Here is a 20,571-nt window from a genome sequence, read left to right on the forward strand (position 1 = left end):
ATGGGTACGAGTGTCTGCGTATATCTGTATGCTTATTTGGCTCTGTGCCTGTGGGTGCACTTACTCCGTGTGTTTCTATCAGTCAGTTTCATCTCTCTAAGGGGTCTGTCTCCTGGGCATTGATGGCAAATCATTAATATATTTGTTCTTTCTTTAGGTTTTATTGACTGATACCAATACTCAATTTGTAGAACAAACCATAGCTATAATGAAGAACTTGCTAGATAATCATACTGAAGGCAGCTCTGAACATCTAGGGCAAGCTAGCATTGAAACAATGATGTTAAATCTGGTCAGGTAAGCATTCTACTGAAATGTAGCAGAAACATTTTAAGAGATAAGAAAAACCTCTTACACACTGATATTGGTAGTAATTGATAAAATAATTTGCCATTCTTTACTGTGCACAAACTAGAGTGTGACAGTAAGGTAACCAGAAGTTGTGTATGTTCTTTTCTAAATAAATATCTTATTGTTTTCAAACTTACATTTAATTCGTTTTACTTGATGACTAAAGTATTTTGAATGCTTTCTCTTTTGTCTATATCTGATAATTTTTTTATTGCTTCTATGTCTATATAGGTATGTTCGTGTGCTTGGGAATATGGTCCATGCAATTCAAATAAAAACGAAACTGTGTCAATTAGTTGAAGTAATGATGGCAAGGAGAGATGACCTCTCATTTTGCCAAGAGATGAAATTTAGGTGAGTTCTCAAAAGAGCAAGGTAGGGTCTTGTAAATCTTAATATGTCCAATGAAGTACAGAAAAAGAGTAGATATGCGGTTATTGGTAGAAAGGAGGACATGAAAAGAGAGCAATTTACATTTTGCTTTTCTGTACATCTCTTCTCAAATTTCCCTAAGCTTTGTGCCTGTGACAGTGCTCCCTTTTTCTAAAACTGTGCTATACTTGAGCTAAGAATTTGATTCTGTTTCCAATCTGATACCGTAACTAAGGGCCATGATGGAGGATAAATATCCATGTTGCTTGTTCCCTTCTGGCTTTTATGTCTGTGATAGCAATATCTCTTTTATAAAGTCGTCATGTCACTTAGGTTATCTGGCAAATTATTTGCACTATAAGAAATCTTACATGACTAAAGGTGTGTATGTGGCTTCAAAAAAATTATTTGCTGTTTCTCTTTTCTCCACCATTCTATAGGAATAAGATGGTAGAATACCTAACAGACTGGGTTATGGGAACATCAAACCAAGCAGCAGATGATGATGTAAAATGTCTTACAAGGTAAAAAAGAGAATGACCTTCAAGTATTAGTGGGTTTTACTGTGAGAATTATAACTACTTAATTACAGCTTTATACTTGTATTTTATGTGTATTTAAACTTTTTAGATGTCAAACTTTTGTGTTTGAAATATGTAAAGACACTAATCTTTATTACTGCTTTTTTTTTGACTGATAGACTTTCAGTAAAAATAAATGTGAAAGAGCGATATGTTTGGGAAGTTAGTGTTGTCAGTTTATGAAGAATAGTCTACAGTTATTGGGAAATAAGATACATAAAGCCTCAGATTGCATTTGTGTTATGATTAGATAGATAAAGGTATTATTTGAGGAACTCACTGTGTTGAATCTTTGTAAGAAATAATTGATTTCCTGATTCAAGCACCAGAGACAGAAAAAAAGGAAGTAATCAAGTCTGCTTTAATGATACTTATTGACACATATCAGAAAGTGATTAAACACTATGGACTGTATAATAAGCATTCACATATGTTTCTTTGACCAAGGCTAGCTTTGTAATACAGTCTTCTCTCAGTATCTGTCAGGGATTGGTTCCAGGAACCACTCCCCAAACCCCTGCCCACATCTCACTCCCATGAACACTAAAATCCACAGATGACATAAGATGTCATAGTATTTGCATATAAACTATACACATCCTCCCATATATTTTTAATTATCTTTAGATTACTTATATTATCTAATACAATATGTATGTTATATAAATAGTTGTTATACCATATTGTTTAGGGAATAACAACAACAAAAACTCTATACATGTTGAGTATAGATGAAACCCTACTTTTTTTTCCCCCAAATATTTTCAATCCGTGGGTGGTTGAATCAATGGATATAGAACTCACTGATACAGAGGGCCCATTGTACATGCTTCTGATTTAAGGTAGCCATTTTGCCAAGATTACTTTGTAGAAAGTAAGTATTACCTTCTCCCCATTTGAGATGATTTTGTATTCTGGGATCTGCATATTAACTCAAATTATTTGGGTTGTGCTAATAATTTGTTTAATGAAATAGGTAGTTCCTAAGGCTTATATCTGTTAGTAAGAGGTTTATTTGAGGGGAAGTGAAAGAACCTGAAAGATTTATGGTCTCTAAATTTTTTTTTTTTCCAGAGATTTGGACCAGGCAAGCATGGAAGCAGTAGTTTCCCTTCTAGCTGGTCTCCCTCTGCAGCCTGAAGAAGGAGATGGTGTGGAATTGATGGAAGCCAAATCACAGTTATTTCTTAAGTAAATTTCAGTCACCAAAAAGCAAACAAAGCCCCCCACCACACAAAAAAAGCAAAGAAATAATCCCCATGACAGGACTAGGATAGGAAAATAACTGTGTTTTGTGATTTTTTTTAAAGAAAATAATATGATCAGTGAAATTTTGTTTATAATAAAACCCAGATTGCTTCATTAAGTCATTTACAAAAATGACATTGTCTAAGCTGTTTGGATCACTAATTTTATATACTAACATTAAAAGTGACACATTTACCAGGTAACATTGCATCTATTTGATGCTTATGTTATGAAAGGTATACTAGGCTATATCAGGTAAAATCATGTCCAACATAGCACACTTCATAATAAGCCACCCTGGGTGATTATCCCGAGAGAGGAGAGCAACAGTTAACCCAGGGCCAGTCACACCATGCACATATGATTGTTTTGGAATGTCTGGTTAGCTTTCTAGTTGATAACGGCCTTCGCTATGTAAAGGTCAGTCTTTTTATTTCTCAGATACTTCACATTATTTATGAACCTTTTGAATGACTGCAGTGAAGTTGAAGATGAAAGTGCACAAACAGGTGGCAGAAAACGTGGCATGTCTCGGAGGCTGGCATCACTGAGGCACTGTACAGTCCTTGCAATGTCAAACTTACTCAATGCCAACGTAGACAGTGGTCTCATGCACTCCATAGGTGAGATCAAATGAAAGTTTCATATAGAAATACAAAACCTAGAGAACTGGCATGTAAGAGAAGCAAAAATTACTTCAGCAAGGCCATGTTAGTAAATTTGCATCTGTTTGTCCACGTTAGGCTTAGGTTACCACAAGGATCTCCAGACAAGAGCTACATTTATGGAAGTTCTGACGAAAATCCTTCAACAAGGCACAGAATTTGACACACTTGCAGAAACGGTATTGGCCGATCGGTTTGAGAGATTGGTGGAACTGGTCACAATGATGGGTGATCAAGGAGAACTCCCTATAGCGATGGCTCTGGCCAATGTGGTTCCTTGTTCTCAGTGGGTAAGTGCACAGAGTAAGCGGGGAAGAAAAGTGCCTGGCACATAGCAAATCCTTCAGAATATATTTGTTCAATAAATGTTTGTTGAATGAATTGATAACATTTTAGGGCCAGAAGAAATCTTAGATGTTTAGTTAGGTGATTTTTCAGCTGTAGGGAAGTGGTTGGCACCACTAGACCTTGCTAGTGTTCTATATTATTTCATCCTACTAAAAAATTCCATTTAAACACTGATTAAAAATCACTAATCTACTCTGGTGTCTTCATGTATTTGATAAGGTAATTAGGTTAAACCTAATTTTAGTTAGTTGTTGCAACGCTGGAATGGAATCCATGATTTGTGCCTGTTTACTACCTCCAATTTGCTATTCTTTTCCCCATAATGTCTTATACAATTTTTTTAAAATTTAAGCAGTGTATTTGCATTTGATATTATATTGCTTATTTTAAACACTGAAGGCATCATATGGCTATTAGGTCCCTCTCTTAATTTAATGAAAAATTTTCCTAAAATCACATCATTCTTAATACATGCTAAAACGTTGAGAAGGGTTGTTGTTCCTTTCCAGTGTTAAAAGGATACATATGTAACAAACCTGCACGTTGTGCACATGTACCCTAAAACCTAAAGTATAATAAAAAAAAAAGGCTGTTTGCTTTTTAGTGTACCAAAATTGATATCAGTTATAGTAAATTATGACTAATAAGGTAATCTGTCCTTGTTAACAAATCTGTATTTGTTATACCTGTACTTAAAGTAAAATTCAAACTCCTTATCCTGTCCTACAAGGCTCTACCTGATCTGGGCCCTACCTCATCTCTAACATCATCTTATGCTATTTTCCTTCTTGTTCACCATAGCCACACCAGCTATCTTTCTGTCCCTCCTTGTTAGACTTATTTCTGCTTTAGAGCACGCTTGCTGCTGCCACCACCTGAAATGCTTCTCTGGTATTTTATTTTGGTGAGAACACCTAGCATGAGATCTACCCTCTAACAGATTTTTAAGTGTGTAATACAGTATTGCTGTCTGTAGGCACAATGCTGCACAGCAGATCTCTAGAACTTACCTTGTATAACTGAAATTTTATACTCATTGATTAGCAACAGCCCCACATTATTGAAACCTCCTTGAAGCCTAAAATTAATTCACAAATGTTCCAATGTTTTGAAGATGGATATTCTGAATTATCTTATTAGCATCTAAATATAATTAGCACTGAAAATACTCAGTAATTTTTTAAATAAAGAATCAGTTAAGGGCCGGGTGTGGTGGCTCATGCCTGTAATCCCAGCACTTTGGGAGGCCGAGGCGGGCAGATCACAAGGTCAGGAGATTGAGACCATCCTGGCTAACACCATGAAACCCTGTCTCTACTAAAAAAAATACAAAAAAATTAGCTGGGAGTGGTGGCAGGCGCCAGTAGTCCCAGCTACTTGGGAGGCTGAGGCAGGAGAATGGCATGAACCCTGGAGGGTTACAGTGAGCCGAGATCACGCCACTGCACTCCAGCCTGGGCAACAGAGCGAGACTCCGTCTCAAAAAAAAAAAAAAAGAATCAGTTAAGTTCAAGTGGCTTTAATTCGTTGAGTTTTATATTAAATGACTTTGAGAAGGAATTTTCTGTTAGGCCAGATCTCACCTACCACATTATTGTAATCCTGGGATCAGGCGAGAATTAGAGAGCTATGGGCCATGATCCTGGCCTTTGTTGTTACTGCTTGAGGATTGAGGCATCTTTTTATGGCTACCCCTATTCTCTATAAATTTCTTCTTATCATGTGATTAAACAGTGATTTACCATTAGATCATTTTTTCTTGAGTGTACCCCAAACTGTTTTACTACAGAGAGTTATAAAGGATGTCATTTAGGTAACAGAAATTTCAGCCCTCATCCTTATGCCCCTAGCTTTGTATGTAAATCTGGCTGATCTCTGGGTTCTGAATGCCCAATTCCTTTTCTTCCTGATTTCTCAAAAATCCTGTAGTCTTTTTGTTTTTGTTGTGTCTCTGCCTAGTATATATTCGGTATTCGCTGAGTCCCCTGACTGTATGAGAAGAGAGTAGAACTCTTCTGATCATCAATCTTATTTCTGCTCTGTGCAAATGCTTGTACAAATCAAACTGAATTCTTTGCTGTCATCTTCTGTTTCTGCTCTCTTTCATTTTGTGATGTAATTTGAGCTGAATCTTGGAGATTTTGTCTCCTGGTAAAGCGTAGGCCTCTCTTAATAGCTTTTACCAGTTAATCCTTGGAATTAACAGCTATCATAGACATTGTATATAGTCATCTATCATAAACAATGTACACAGTTAAATCTCAGGATAAATATTAACCAGTCACCATTTTCCTTAATTTAGCAAGTGGTTGTCAACTTTGGGTTTACATTTTTGCTACTCTTTAGCTTCCTACCTAAGAATAAAAATGGGATTGTTTGCACTAACCTGATTTTGTTTTGTTCTCAGGATGAACTAGCTCGAGTTCTGGTTACTCTGTTTGATTCTCGGCATTTACTCTACCAACTGCTCTGGAACATGTTTTCTAAAGAGGTAGAATTGGCAGACTCCATGCAGACTCTCTTCCGAGGCAACAGCTTGGCCAGTAAAATAATGACATTCTGTTTCAAGGTTTGTATCATTCATTTTGTGTGTGTGTGTGTGTGTGCTGAGGTATGTCAAGTAATGATATGTACAGAATGTGCAGGGCTGATTGTCTTCTTTTAAGCTAAAATATATGGAGCAGGTATAATAAACTCCTACTCATGCATTTCTATAGGTATATGGTGCTACCTATCTACAAAAACTCCTGGATCCTTTATTACGAATCGTGATCACATCCTCTGATTGGCAACATGTTAGCTTTGAAGTGGATCCTACCAGGTTTGTCATCTTTTCACATAGAACTGCTCTTTTTTTTTTTTTTAACTAACACTGCGTGAAGCAAGGCACCTTCTCCCCTTGATCATTAAAATTAGTTTTTAATTATAAAAGTTATATACAAATACACGTTTCTTTAATGATATCTGTAATTTTTTTTAAGGTATCCTTTTTTTTATTTGCCTTAGATCCAGGGACAAACTAGAGAAAGGTGTCTTTGACTTCCACCTCCAGAGACTGTTACTAGTTAAGTCTGTTCCCCTGTCCTTTTTCCATGCATTTACGTATTCATGGTAATGCATACTATGCATACACAGTCACTTGCATGCATACTCTTTTTCTAACTCACTTCTTCTCCTTCATCTAACTCACTGATGAGGAGTGACTTAGGAGAAGGGAAAGAGGTTAATAGGTAATGCAGGGTGCAGTTTATTTATTTGTCATTTTTTTTTTAAATTTGAGACAGAGTCTCACTCTGCCATTCAGGCTGGAGTGCACTGGCCCAGTCTCGGCTCACTGCCACCTCTGCCTCCCAGGTTCGTGTGATTCTGCTGCCTCAGCCTCCTGAGTAGCTGGGATTACAGGTGTGTGCCACCAGGCCCAGCTAATTTTTTTTTTTTTTTTTTTTGTATTTTTAGTAGAGACGGTGTTTCACTATGTTGGCCAGGCTGGTCTCAAACTCCTGACCTCAGGTGATCCTCCTGCCCTGGCCTCCAAAAGTACTGGGATTACAGGTGTGAGCCAGCATGCCCAGCCCAGAGTGCAGTTTAAACCATCATTTCTGTGAAGCTTTCTCTGCCTGTTACCAGGTACTACCCACGAACAAAGAAATATGCTTTGTGCTGCGCACCACCATTGTAACAATTGGGACGATTTATGAGTTTCTCTCTCCTGTAGACTGTTTGCTCTTTTACATTTTTACATCTTTATATCCTTCCATGAGTATTTAGCATGGTGTCTGCTGTATAGTGAACATTTTATAAATATTTGTTAAGTGAATGAATTTTAACTGAATATCTTATGCTTGCTTTTTCTAAGCCACATGTTAAGATGTTCTTGTCTGTCTTTCAGTTAGGACTTTATTTTTTACTTTTAAGTTCAGAGCTTCTTGATGATTGTTCTTCCTAAATAATTATTATTTAGCAACTGTGTATCAGTTGATATTTTTGACCCTGCATTTGCCAAAGTATCAACTGTAATATCTATTCAGAACTCCAGCACTAAGCCAATTTTTGTTAAAATAGTTAAAAACTTAAAGTAATTTTTAAATTTTTATTTGCTTCTTATTTTTTGAGATGGGGTCTCACTCTGTCACCCAGGCTGGAGTGCAGTGGCACCATCTCGGTTCACTGCAATCTTCCCGTGCAGGACTCAAGCGATCCTCCCATCTCAGCCTCCCAAGTAGCTGGGATTACAGGCGTGCACCACCACGCAAATACAAAATTTTTGTATTTTGGTAGAGATGAGGTTTTGCCATGTTGCCCAGGCTGGTCTCAAACTCCTAGACTAAAGAGATCCACATGCTGTGGCCTCCCAAAGTGCTGGGATTACAGATGTGATCCACCACGCCTGGCCAAAGCAATATTTTGTAAAGCCTTGTATTTTCTTGACGTTAAGCACTTTCAGTTTTTTTCTTGACAACTTCTCATGTCTACTTTTTTTTTTTCGCAATTTTCAAGTGTACATAATACATTATTACTGATTTTTATGTTAATTTTGTGCCCTACAATTTTACTGAATCTTATTATTAAGCAATTTTACTTTCTAAAGGTTAAAGAATTACTTAGAGTGTGAACCAGCTGCTTCAAATAAATTTACTATACAAAGTGCTGTGGTCCAGATAGGAGAACTAGATGGCAAACAATATACTCAGGTTGTTTAAAATCAAACTGAGGCCCACTCTGACATGTCAAGAGCTTGAAAGTCAACACTCGCGTGTTCACAACATGAAAAAAGCTAAAAAACTGAAAATCAGCAGCTCTTAGATCCATCAGAGAATTTAAGTCCACTCCAAAAACTGGAGAGACAGGTAAATACAGAGAATCAGTTTACCAGGAGAAGAAGCTGCTGGAGCTAGTAACTGGTGGGAAAGCTTAAATCATAATTGATGAATTGCTGGAGGCTGAGCATGGAGTACCTAGAGAGTTAAAACTCCTGGGGGCCTAGTCTTGCAGCGACCCCTGCACTTTTGTGAGTTTTACCTCCAGAAGCCTCACCAGGCTCTCATGGTGAAGATAGGAGAAAAATCCCTTCATGCTTTGGGCAGGGGAAGGGGAAAAGTAGTCATTTTTAAATATGACCACAGTGTTCTGTTATCCCTAGCAAAGGTTTGCCCTCAGGAGAAATTACTTTACCAGAACTTTATTTGACTTAGAAGTTAGCCACCTCCAGCCCCCTCTAGCGTTTCTGTAAGAAGAGGAGAAAAAAGGCTAAGAAACTCTTTTGAGTCTGGCCTGGTGGCTCACATCTGTAATCCCAGCACTTTGGGAGGCTGAGGTGGGCAGATCACGAAATCAGGAGATCGAGACCATACTGGCTAACATGGTGAAACCCTGTCTTTACTAAAAATACAAAAAATTAGCTGGGTGTGGTTGCACGTGCCTGTAGTCCCAGCTACCAGGAGGCTGAGGCAGGAGAGTCGCTTGAACCCGGGAGGTGGAGGTTGCAGTGAGCCGAGATTTGCGCCACTGCACTCCAGCCTGGGCAACAGAGCAAGACTCTGTCTTAAAAAAGAAAAGAAAAGAAAAGAAAAGAAACTCTTTGAAGGCCACACTTTAAGAAATTTGGCCCAATAAAACAATGGAGTTATAATCAGATTATAGAGTATTTCCCTTCCCCAATATCCCAGTTAACAGGGGGAAACCCAGGGACAACAAAAGAGACAGAAATAAGAGCACTAGAGGAAATGGGCACCTACAGTTACAGCAAACATTAAACATAACCTGACTTCTAGGCAGATTAACAGAATGCCTCACGCTAAAGTCCAATTTACCTCAGTTCGTATGACCCAATACATCTTGTCTGGCTTTCAACAAAACATTACAATGCATGCTAACAAAAATGAAAAATCAGTCTGAGGAGACAAAGTAAGCATCAGAATCAGACTCAGATGTGGCAAGATGTATTGGAATTTTGAAATCGTCAAACTGAGTTTAAAATAACTAATATGCTAAGGGCTTTAACGGAAAATGGACAGTGTGTAAGAACAGATGGGTAATGTAAGCAGAGACATGGAAACTAAGAAAGAATCAAAAGAGAATGCTAGAGAAAAAAGCTGTAACAGGGAGAATTCCTTTGGTGGGCTTATCAGTAGTCTGGGTACCACTGAAGAAACAGTCGGTGAATTTATAGTTATATCAAGAGAAACTTCCCAAACTGAAATGCAAAGACAAACAGAAGAATAAATGAAAATGAAAACACATCTTGTCAAAATTTGTGGGGTTTAATAAAAGCAGTTGCTTAGCAGTGTTAAATGTGTATGTTAGAAAAGAAAATCTAAAATGAATTATCTGAGCTCTCACCTTAGAAAACTATACAAAGAGCAATACCTAAAGCAAGACGGGTTGGGGGCGGGGAGAAATCAGAAATCAATGAAATTAAAAATAGGAAAAAAAATAATGAAACGCAAAGCTAGATCTTTTTATTTTTTAATTTTTATTTTTTGTGGGTACATAGGTGTTTATATTTATGGGGTACATGAAATATTTTGATACAGACATACAATGTATAATAATCACTTCAGGGTAAATGGGGTGCCATCACCTCAAGCATTGATCCTTTCTTTTTTCTTTTTTGAGACAGAGTTTCACTCTTGTCGCCCAGGCTGGAATGCAGTGGCACTATCTTGGCTCACTGCAACCTCCGCCTCCCATGTTCAAGCAATTCTCCTTGCCTCAGCCTCCCGGGTAGCTGGGATTACAGGTGCCCACCACCATGCCCAGCTAATTTTTGTATTTTTAGTAGAGATGGAGTTTCACAATGTTGGCCAGGCTAGTCTTGACCTCCTGACCTCAGGTGAGCCACCTGTCTTGGCCTCCCAAAGTGCTGGGATTACAGGCGTCAGCCACTGTGCCCGGCCTATCGTTTCTTTATGTTACAAACAATCCAGTTATACTCTTTCAGTGATTTTTAAATGTACAATAAGTTACTGTTGACTGTAGTCACCTTATGCTATCAAATAACCAGATCTTATTTATATACTTTTGTACACATTAACCATCCCCGGTCTCCCCTTCCCCACCCCCCACTACACTTCCCAGCCTCTGGGTAACTATCATTCTACTCTCTATCTCCAAGAGTTCAATTGTTTTAATTTTTTTAGCTTCCACAAATAAGAGAGCGTACAATGTTGTATTTCTTTGCCTGGCTTATTTCACTTAACATCATAACCTCCAGTTCCATCCATGTTGTTGCAAATGACAGGAATCTCATGTTTTGTGTCTGAAGAGTACTCCGTTGTATATATGTACCACAGTTTCTTTATCCATTCTTCTGTGGACGGACACTTAGGTTGCTTCCATATCTAGGCTATTGTGAATAGTGCTGCAACAAACATGGGAGTGCTGATATGTCTTCAATATACTGATTTCCTTTTGTTTCGGTATATACCTAGCAGTGAGATTTCTGGATAATATGGTAGTTTTATTTTTAGTTTTTTGAGGAATCTCCAAATGGTCCTCCATAGTATTATACTAATTTACATTCCTGCCAATAGTGTATGAGGGTTCCCTTTTCTCACTTTTCTCCTTGTCACCATTTGTTATTGCCTGTCTTTTGGATGAAAGCAACTTTAGGGTGACATGATATCTCATTGTAGTTTTGATTTGCATGTCTCTGATAATCAGTGATGTTGAGCACCTTTTCATGTACCTGTTTGCCATGTGTATTTTGTGTGTTTGTTTTTGTTTGTTTGGTTTTTTTGAGACACAGTCTTGCTCTGTCACACAGGTTGGAGTGTAGTGGCATGATCTTGGCTCACTGCAACCTCTGCCTCCTGGGTTCAAGTGATTCTCCTGCCTCAGCCTCCTGAGTAGCTGGGATTACAGGTGCCTGCCACAATGCCTGGCTAATTTTTGTATTTTTAGTAGAGACAAGGTTTCACCATGTTGGTCAGGCTGGTTCCAAACTCCTGACCTCAAGCAATCCACCCGCCTCAGTCTCCCAAAATGCTGGGATTACAGGTGTGAGCTACCATGCCCAGCCATGGAATATCTTTTTTCTTTGCTTTATTTTCAGTCTGTGTTTTTCCTTATAGGTGACGTCTGTTTCTTGTAGGCAACAGATTGTTGGGTCATGAGGTTTTTTTGTTTGTTTGTTTTTAATCCATTCAATCACTCTTATGTCTTTTGATTGGAGAATTTAGTCCATTTACATTCAATGTTACTATTGACAAGAACTTACTCCTGCTATTTTGTTATTTTCTGGTTGTTTTGTGGTCTTCTCCTTTTCTTCCTTCCTGCCTTCCCTTTAGTAAAAGTTATTTTCACAGGTGATATGTTTTAATTTCTTGCTTTTTATTTTTTGTGCATCTGTTGTATGTTTTTGATTTGAGGTTACCATGAGGCTTGCCAGTAATATTTTATGAGCCATTCTTTTAAGCTGATGACAAGTTAACACTGATTGCATAAAGCAGCAAACAAGCAAAAAGAAAACTAATGAAAACTCTACATTTTAACTTTATCCCCCTATTTTTTAACTTTTTGTTGTTGTTGTTGTTTTTTTTTTTTTTTTTTTTGAGACGGAGTCTCACTCTCTCACCTAGGCTGGAGTGCAGTGGCGCAATCTCGGCTCACTGCAAGCTCCGCCTCCCGGGTTCACGCCATTCTCCTGCCTCAGCCTCTCCGAGTAGCTGGGACTACAGGCGCCCGCCACCACGCCCGGCTAATTTTTTTGTATTATTAGTAGAGACAGGGTTTCACCGTGGTCTCGATCTCCTGACCTCGTGATCCGCCCGCCTCAGCCTCCCAAAGTGCTGGGATTACAAGCGTGAGCCACCGCGCCCGGCTACTTTTTGTTGTTTTTATGTATACCTTATTGTACTGTCGGTGTCTTGAAAAGCTGTAGTTATTTTTAAAAGCTTCATCTTTTAGTCTTCTCAAGATAGTAGTTCATACCACAATTATAGTGTTATAATATTTTTTGTATTTACTATTACCAGTGAGTTTTGTACCTTCAGATTTCTTATTGCTTGTTAATGTCCTTTTCCTTTTGATTGAAGAACTCCCTTTAGCATTTCTTCTAGGACAGGTCTGGCATTGATAAAATCCCTCAGCTTTTGTTTGTCTGGGAAAGTCTTTATTTCTCCTTCATATATGAAGGATATTTTCACTGGATATACTGTTCTAAGGTAACAGTTGTTTTTTTTTTCTTTAGCACTTGAAATATATCATGCCACTCTCTCCCGGCCTCTAAGGTTTCCACTGAGAAGTCTGGGGCCAGACATATTGGAGCTCCATTGTATGTTATTTGTTTCTTTTCTCTTGCTGCTTTTAGGATCGTTTCTTTATCCTTGACCTTTGGGAGTCTGATTATTAAATACCTTGAGTTAATCTTTGGTTTAAATCTGTTTGGTGTTCTATAACCTTCCTGGACTTGAATATTGATAAATATCTTTCCGTAGGTTTCATAAGTTCTCTGTTATTACCTCTTTGCGTACATTCCATAGTGCTCTTTCTCTTTCTACCTCCTTTTTTTTTTTTTTGACATGGAGTTCCACTCCTGTCGCCCAGGCTGGAGTGCAATGGTGCAACCTCTGCTCACTGCACCCTCCGCCTCTACCTCCTCTTTAAGGCCAGTAACTCTTAAATTTGCTCTTTTGAGGCTGTTTTCTAGATCTTGTAAGCATGCTTCATTCTTTCTTACTCTTTTTTGTCTCCTCTGTGTATTTTCAAATAGGCTGTCTTCAAGCTCTCTATTTCTTCTGCTTCATCAATTTTGCTTTTAAGAGACTCTTGATGCATATTTCAGTATGTCAGTTGCATTTTTCATCTCCAGAATTTCTGCCTGGTTCTTTGTAATTGTTTCAATCTCTTCATTAAATTTATCTGATAGGATTCCGAATTCCTTCTCCACATTATCATGGATTTCCTTGAGCTTCCTCAAAACAGCTATTTTGAATCCTCGGTCTGAGAGGTCACATATCTCTGTCTCTCCAGGATGGATCACTGGTGCCTTCTTTAATTCGTTTGGTGGGTCATGTTTTTCTGGATGGTCTTGATGCTTATGGATGTTCATTAGTGCATGGGCATTGAAGAGTTAGGTATTTTTGTAGTCTTTGTAGTCTGGGCTTACTTGTACCCACCCTTCTGGGGAAGGCTTTCCAAGTATTTGAAGGCACTTGAGTGTTGTTATCTTAAGTCTTTGGTCACTGCAGCTATATCCGCTTTAGGGGACACTCCAAGCCCAATAATGCTGTGGCTCTTGTACACTTATAGCGGTACCACCTTGGTGGTCTTGCGTAAGATCCTGGAGAATTCCCTGGGTTATCAAACAGACTCTTGTTCTCTTCTTCTCTTCCCTTACTTTCCTCTAAACAAACAGTCATTCTCTCTCTCTCTCTCTCTCTCTCTGTGTGTGTTTGTGTGTGTGTGTGTGTTGAGCTGCCTGGAGTTGGGGGAGGGGTGACACAAGCAGCCCTGTGGCCACCACCACTGGGAGTGCGCTGGGTCTTGCCCAAGGCCTGCAGTACTGCTGCCTGACTACCACCTATGTTCGCTCAAGGCCTAAAGGCTGTACAGTCAACAGGTGGCAAACCCAGCCAGGCTTGCGTCCTTCCCTTCAGGCAGTGAGTTCTCCATGGGTCCAGAGATGCCATTCAGGAGCCAATGCCTAGAGTTGGGTACATTAGAGATCTACCTAGTGCTCTATTCTGCTGCGGCTAAGCATTAAGCTGGCACCCAAGCTGTAAGACAAAGTCCTTCCCACTCTTCCCTCCTCTTTTCTCAAGCAGAGGAGTCTTTTCCCATGGCCGCCATCACCCCAGGCCCATGGTGAGTGCTGCCTGGCTACCACTGATGTTCACTCAAGGCCCAAGGGCTCTTCATTCAGCTCGTGGTGAATGCTGCCAGTTCTGAGTCTCTCCCTTAAGGCCATGGGGCTCCCCTCTAACCCAGGGCAGGTCCAGGAAAGTTTTCCAGGAGCCAAGTCCTGGAATCTGGGACCCCAGGAGCCTACTTAGTGCCCTACCCCACTGGGTCAAGCTGGTACCCAAGTTGCAACACAGAGTACCCTTTATTCGTACCTCTTCTTTCCTCAAGCAGAAGGGGTCTCTCTCTGTAGCCACCACAGTTGGTAATGTGCTGGGTCACACCTGAAGCCAGCATGTCTCCAAGTCTCACCCAAGGTCCACAGCAAGTACTGCCTGGCTATCCCTCCTGGTTGTTCAGGGGCCAAGGGCTCTTTAGTCAGCAGGTGATGAGTTCTGCCAGGACTGGGTCCTTCCTTTTAAGACAGCAGATTCCCTTCTGGCCCAGGGTTTGTTGAGGAGTGTTGTCTGTGATGTAGGGCCTGGAATGGGGGCCTCAGGACTCTGCCTGGTGTCCTGTCCTACTGTGGCTAAGCTGGTAGTTGCAAGACAAGGTCCTCTTTACTCTCTCCACTCTTGTATTTGAACAGAGGGAAGGTGTCTCTGTTGGAGCTACAAGTTGAGCTGAGCTGCCTGGGTTTGGGAGAGGGGTGATGTAAGCATTCCCTTGGCTGCCCTGGCTGTCTCACTAGATCCACCCCAAGTCCACTGGCTCTGAGCCCAGCACAGCACCAGGACTTACCAAGAAACTGCAGTCCTTGTGGGCCTAGACTGCCTTTCAAGTTTATTTTGGACCTCAGGGTACTTTAGCTCTTGGTGGTGGGGCTTGCTGGAACTCAGGTTTCAACAGCTGGGATGGATGATTTACCTCTGGCTAGGTCTGTTCTAAGTTCTCTATCCTTGAGCACCAGCTGAGCTCTGCCCTGTGTTGCTTTCTGCTATGACAGGGCAGCATTTAGTCCTAATGCAAAGTCCCATAACCACTGCGCTGTCCATCCCCCAAGTGCAGATTTTCTTTGCACACCATGGGGCCACTGCCAGGAGGTGAAGGAAGGGTGGTATAGGTAATTCAAGACAATTTTTCCTACCCGCTTCAGTGCCTCTTTCCTTAATATGATGTTAAGACCAGGTATTGTGATCACTTACCTGATTTTCAGTTCTTATGAAGGTGCTTTTTTGTATGGATGATTGTTCAAGTTGGTGTTCCAATGGGGGGACGATCCCTGGAGGCCTCCATTCAGCCATCTTGCTCCACCTCCAGTTCTCAAGCTAGTTCTTTGAAAATCAACTTGGGAAAAGTTTTATACACAGGAACACTTGAATAATTGAACACAAATGTTCATTGTAGTTCAGAATTAGTAGAATATTCAGCAGGTTACCATTGGCATGTGGGAAGCAAGAGAGCACTGTGGCTAGAAGGTATTGTTTTAGAGGGAAACCTGAAATGGACTGCAGTGTTCCTGCTGCTATGCTGACTCAAAAAAAAAATTTGACAAAATAGGCAATTGTCAGGGTTTCTAGCAGTCTCTTTGAGCCTTGTTAAAGAAATTGTTAATCTCATTCATACCCACCAACTCCTAGGCCTCCATATCTAAGATTTGGATTACTGTTGTAGCTTAACTGTTCTCCCTGCATATAATCCCCATATTTAGACAGTCTCTTCAATTAGCCACATGTTGCAACTTCATTTTCCTCCTGTGGCTTCCTAACAACCATCAGCCATTCTCCAATGGATACCAACCAGGTGTCCTTGTGATTCAGTTCAACCATGACACTGTTTACCTGGAGATAGCATCAGATTTCCCACAGGATAAGGGCTGAGTAAGATTGCTACCACTTCAGATGCCAATTACAAGCCCCAGGTTGTTACCTGTGCTTCTCACAACTTCACCTTGAGTTGGATTAATTTGCTAGAATGACTCACAGAACTCAGGGGCATACTTTACGTTTGTTTGCCTACTTACTATAAAGGATATCACAAAGGATACAGATGAACAGCCAGATGGAAAAGATGCACATAGGGCAAGGCATGTGGGAAGGGGCTTGGAGCTTCCATGCTGTCTCCAGGTGCACTACCCTCCAGGCACCTCTATGTGTTCGGCAACCTGGAAGCTCTTCAAACTCTGTTCGTTGGGTTTTTATGGTGACCTCATTACATAGGCATGATTGATTAAATCATGGGTCATTGGTGATAATAAACTCATCTTCAGCCTCTCTCCTCTCCTTGGAGGTTGGGGAGTGGGTCTCAACCCTCTAATCGAAGCTTGGTCTTTCTGGTGACTAGCCCCATCTTGAAGCTCCCTAGGGCCTCCCAGCCACTAGTCATCTCACAATCATACAAAAGACACTCAGCACTTCCAGAGATTCCAAGGGTTTTAAGAGCAATGTGTCAGGAATCAGGAGCAGAGACCAAATATATATTTATCACAATACCCTTGAATTATTGTATTGAGTACTTAGTGTGGAATAGCTGGTCTATATGTCTTTCTCCTTTTTGAAAAGGTCAAAAGGCAATTGTTGAATCCTCAGCACCTGATACTAAGATGGCAAATAGTAGATGTGCACTAAATGTTTATTGGATTGATTACCTGCCCTACCTACTTTCTCTTTCTGAAATACCCTTACTTCTTTTGTCTATGCAAATTCTGTGCCTCCTTTAGAACTCACCTGTTCAATGAAATATTTCTTGCTTTGCAGTCCATACTAATTTCTGAACTCTTACTGTATTCATATGCTGTGCCACACAGCAAACTCTAAGGAATCTAGAGCAATGACGTAAGTGTCCAAAGCATTTCTGTAATACGTTAATTAATATAGAAACAAAATTACTAATTCAGCTGTTAAAAACAAATATTTACTCGGTACTTGCTGTGGTAGTCTTTAAGGGGACATAGGTAACTTCTTTCAAGGAGCTTACAGTTTAGCAAGAGGGATAAAACACACAACAGATAAGTGGTGAGTTTCATAAGGGGTGTATTTTGAGAGTTCAGATTAGGCTAGTTAGAGTGTAAAGGTTTGTGGATTTGATTGCTATTGAGTAAAATTTAAACTACATAAAGTAGGCATTATTATTCCTGTATTATTGATGAGAAAAAATGACACCCAGAGAATTTAAGGATTGTGACCAACTCATAATGATCCATAACTGATAGAGCTGAAATTTAAACCTAGTAAGTCTGCCTGTGGAATCTCTTCCTTTAATCACAACACCAGAGTTTAGAGGTGGTACTGATAAGAGTTAGCAACACTGGGCCAGGCACGGTGACTCATGCCTGTAATCCCAGCACTTTGGGAGCTGAGGTGGGCAGATCATAAGGTCAAGAGATCGAGACCATCCTGGCCAACATGGTGAAACCCTGTCTCTACTAAAAATACAAAAATTACCTGGGCGTGGTGGTGGTGCACGCCTATAGTCCCAGCTACTTGGGAGGCTGAGGCAGGAGAATCGCTTGAACCCAGAGGTGGAGGTTGCAGTGAGCTGAGATTGTGCCACTGCGCTCCAGCCTGGCAACAGAGCAAGACTCCATCTCAAAAAAAAAAAAAAAAAAAAAAAAAACACTGACTGGATATGGGGAATAATGAAGTAGAGCAGGAAAAAGTGACATCAGAGATGGCCTGAATGATGTGATTAAGAAAGTGATAGTGCTATTGATAACATAGAGCACATGATAAGACATAAGAGTAAGAGGAAAAATCAGTTAATTTGGGGCATACTGATTTTTAGATACCAGTGGGGAGGGGACATCTAGCAGTTAGAAATGTCAGACTGGATGTGAAATGCAGTTCAAAATAGGGGAAACCTGAATGGCCACAAAATATCTAAAAGCATGTCTAACCTTAGTAGGAACTGTGGAAATAGAAGTTAAAAACATGAGCTACCTCATGTTTTTCTCACCTACTAGATTGGAGGGGAATAAGAATTCTTATACAGTACTAGTTTTAGAGCTATTTGGCAATATCTGGTAAAGTTAAATCTGCGTATACTCAATAACTCAGAAATTTCATTTTTAGATAGCTGCCTTAGAGAATCTCTTATGTGCAAGAATGTTCATTGCAATGGTGTCTATAAAGGTGAAAAATGTTTAATGTTCATTAATTAGAGAATAGATAAATCATGGTATACAATAGACTATTATGCAGTAAAGTGAACTATATCTTCATCTATCAACATGGATAAATCTCAGAAACATAACGTAGAGTGAAAGATAAAAGTTGCCTTTTGTTACTATTGATGAAAAAAGTAAAAACCTACATCATTCATCCGAGCGTGGTGGCTTATCCCTGTAATCCCAGCACTTTAGGAGGCCGAGGCAGGTGGATCACTTGAAGTCAGGAGTTTGAGACCAGCCTGACCAACATGGTGAAACCCTGTAAAAATATAAAATTAGCTGGGCATGGTGGCACACGCCTGTAGTCCTAAGTACTTGGGAGGCTCAGGCAGGAGAATCACTTGAACCCAGGAGGTGGAGGTTGCAGTGAGCTGAGATTGCGTCATCGCACTCCAGCCTGGGCAACAAGAGTGAAACTCCATCCCCCGCCCCCACCACCACCAAAAAAAAAAACCACCTGCATCATTCATATGTGTGTGTAATTTTTTCATATGGGCATATACACATAGAGGATTGTGAGTTGGAAAAATACATGATATTCTTGTTTTATCTGTCCCCTCTCTCCCCCTTTTGTTAAAGCATATCTCAGAGATCATGTTTCTAACATATACAGACTTAAAACACACACACATGTGCATGCGCAGCCTGAGTATTTCCACACAAATTAAAGTTAATAATCCTGAATAATATATCTAAGACTAGTTTTCTGTTAAATTTTTTTCAGTTATCTCAAAGTTGTCTTTATTTTTATTTTTGAGATGCAGCCTTGCCCTTTCATCCAAGCTGGAGTGCAGTGGTGCAATCTTGGCTCACTGCAGCCTCCACCTCCCAGGTTCAAGTGATTCTCCCACCTCAGCCTCCTGAGTAGCTGGGACTACAGGCACCTGACTAATTTTTGTATTTTTAGTAGAGATGGGGTTTCACCATGTTGGCCAGGCTGGTCTTGAACTCCTGACCTCAAATGATCTGTCAGCCTTGGCCTCCCAAAGTGCTGGGATTGCAGGCGTAAGCCATCGCGCCCTGTCAAAGTTGTCTTTTTTTTTTTTTATAGTTGGTTGTTTAAAGATTCCAACGAAGTCTACACGTTGCACTTGGCTTAATGTCTCTGTAAGAGTCTCTTTTAAGGAGTGATTTTCGTTATTTGTTTTAAACAAAAGTGTTAGGATTTTATTTTTATTTTTTTTGTAGGTTAGAACCATCAGAGAGCCTTGAGGAAAACCAGCGGAACCTCCTTCAGATGACTGAAAAGTTCTTCCATGCCATCATCAGTTCCTCCTCAGAATTCCCCCCTCAACTTCGAAGTGTGTGCCACTGTTTATACCAGGTATGCTTACAGTTAGAGATTACCATTATTAATCTAAAGTTAAATTATGAAGAATGCTTTATCAAAGAAGGATCTAGCTGCTGATGGTGTGTGGTTAACTATAATACTGAGTCAGTTTGGATGAATTATACATTGAGAATTGTTGTTGGAATTGTCTTTGAAAAAAACTTAAATATTACTTAGGCAACAGTTTGAAGTAAGAGAATACTTTAAAATACTAAATTTTCCTTGCGTTGGGAGCAAGTTTAAAATGCAGTGAATCCACTGGGTATGATGGATGTGGCTGAAATGAACATATTATGGATTTTTGTTGTTGTCATCTATTAACCTAAATTATTTACAGGGTGTTTCACAGTTGAGGCGGGTTTCCTCCTTGCTTTTTGCATTGTAAATTGCCTGATCATCTGTGATTTTGGTTTCTTCATTAATGTATAATTAGTTTGTGTCAGGTTTTCCCAGGATAGACTGATTGTTCTGTTTACTTTATGTAGCATGTTTCTTAAAAGAGATACTGCATCATCATTCCGACCAGATTATTAGACCTTCTAACACTAGCACTGGAAGTAATGCGTCTGAATTCAGAAGATAGCCATAGTCATGGCCTTCTTTTTTAGGGAATTTGGTCTGTGTTCTTTTATGCCTTCTACTGTGTTTTTGAATTGCACATTGCAGTTTTAGGAATTATTTATTCCAAGGGAGGTCCTGCAAATGCATATTAGCCTTTTGGAAACT

The 20,571-nt window shown here is 39.8% G+C and overlaps 1 protein-coding gene across 5 annotated transcripts in view; it reads left to right on the plus strand.

Annotated features, from left to right (window-relative positions):
* The window catches only part of NF1 (neurofibromin 1), a 324,371-nt gene that overhangs the window by 173,883 nt on the left and 129,917 nt on the right, over positions 1-20,571 (plus strand). For all 5 annotated transcript variants that reach the window (XM_058446141.1, XM_058446142.1, XM_032163044.2 and 2 more), the window contains 9 exons: positions 158-297; positions 583-705; positions 1,164-1,247; positions 2,379-2,495; positions 2,994-3,175; positions 3,296-3,507; positions 5,973-6,134; positions 6,283-6,386; positions 19,704-19,839. In XM_058446141.1, coding sequence (XP_058302124.1) covers positions 158-297; positions 583-705; positions 1,164-1,247; positions 2,379-2,495; positions 2,994-3,175; positions 3,296-3,507; positions 5,973-6,134; positions 6,283-6,386; positions 19,704-19,839 — 1,260 coding nt within the window. The remainder of the gene's footprint in view (positions 1-157; positions 298-582; positions 706-1,163; positions 1,248-2,378; positions 2,496-2,993; positions 3,176-3,295; positions 3,508-5,972; positions 6,135-6,282; positions 6,387-19,703; positions 19,840-20,571) is intronic.

The sequence above is a fragment of the Hylobates moloch genome, unplaced genomic scaffold (genome assembly GCF_009828535.3).
Source record: "Hylobates moloch isolate HMO894 unplaced genomic scaffold, HMol_V3 SCAFFOLD_10, whole genome shotgun sequence".
NCBI classification, from domain to species: Eukaryota; Metazoa; Chordata; class Mammalia; order Primates; family Hylobatidae; genus Hylobates; species Hylobates moloch.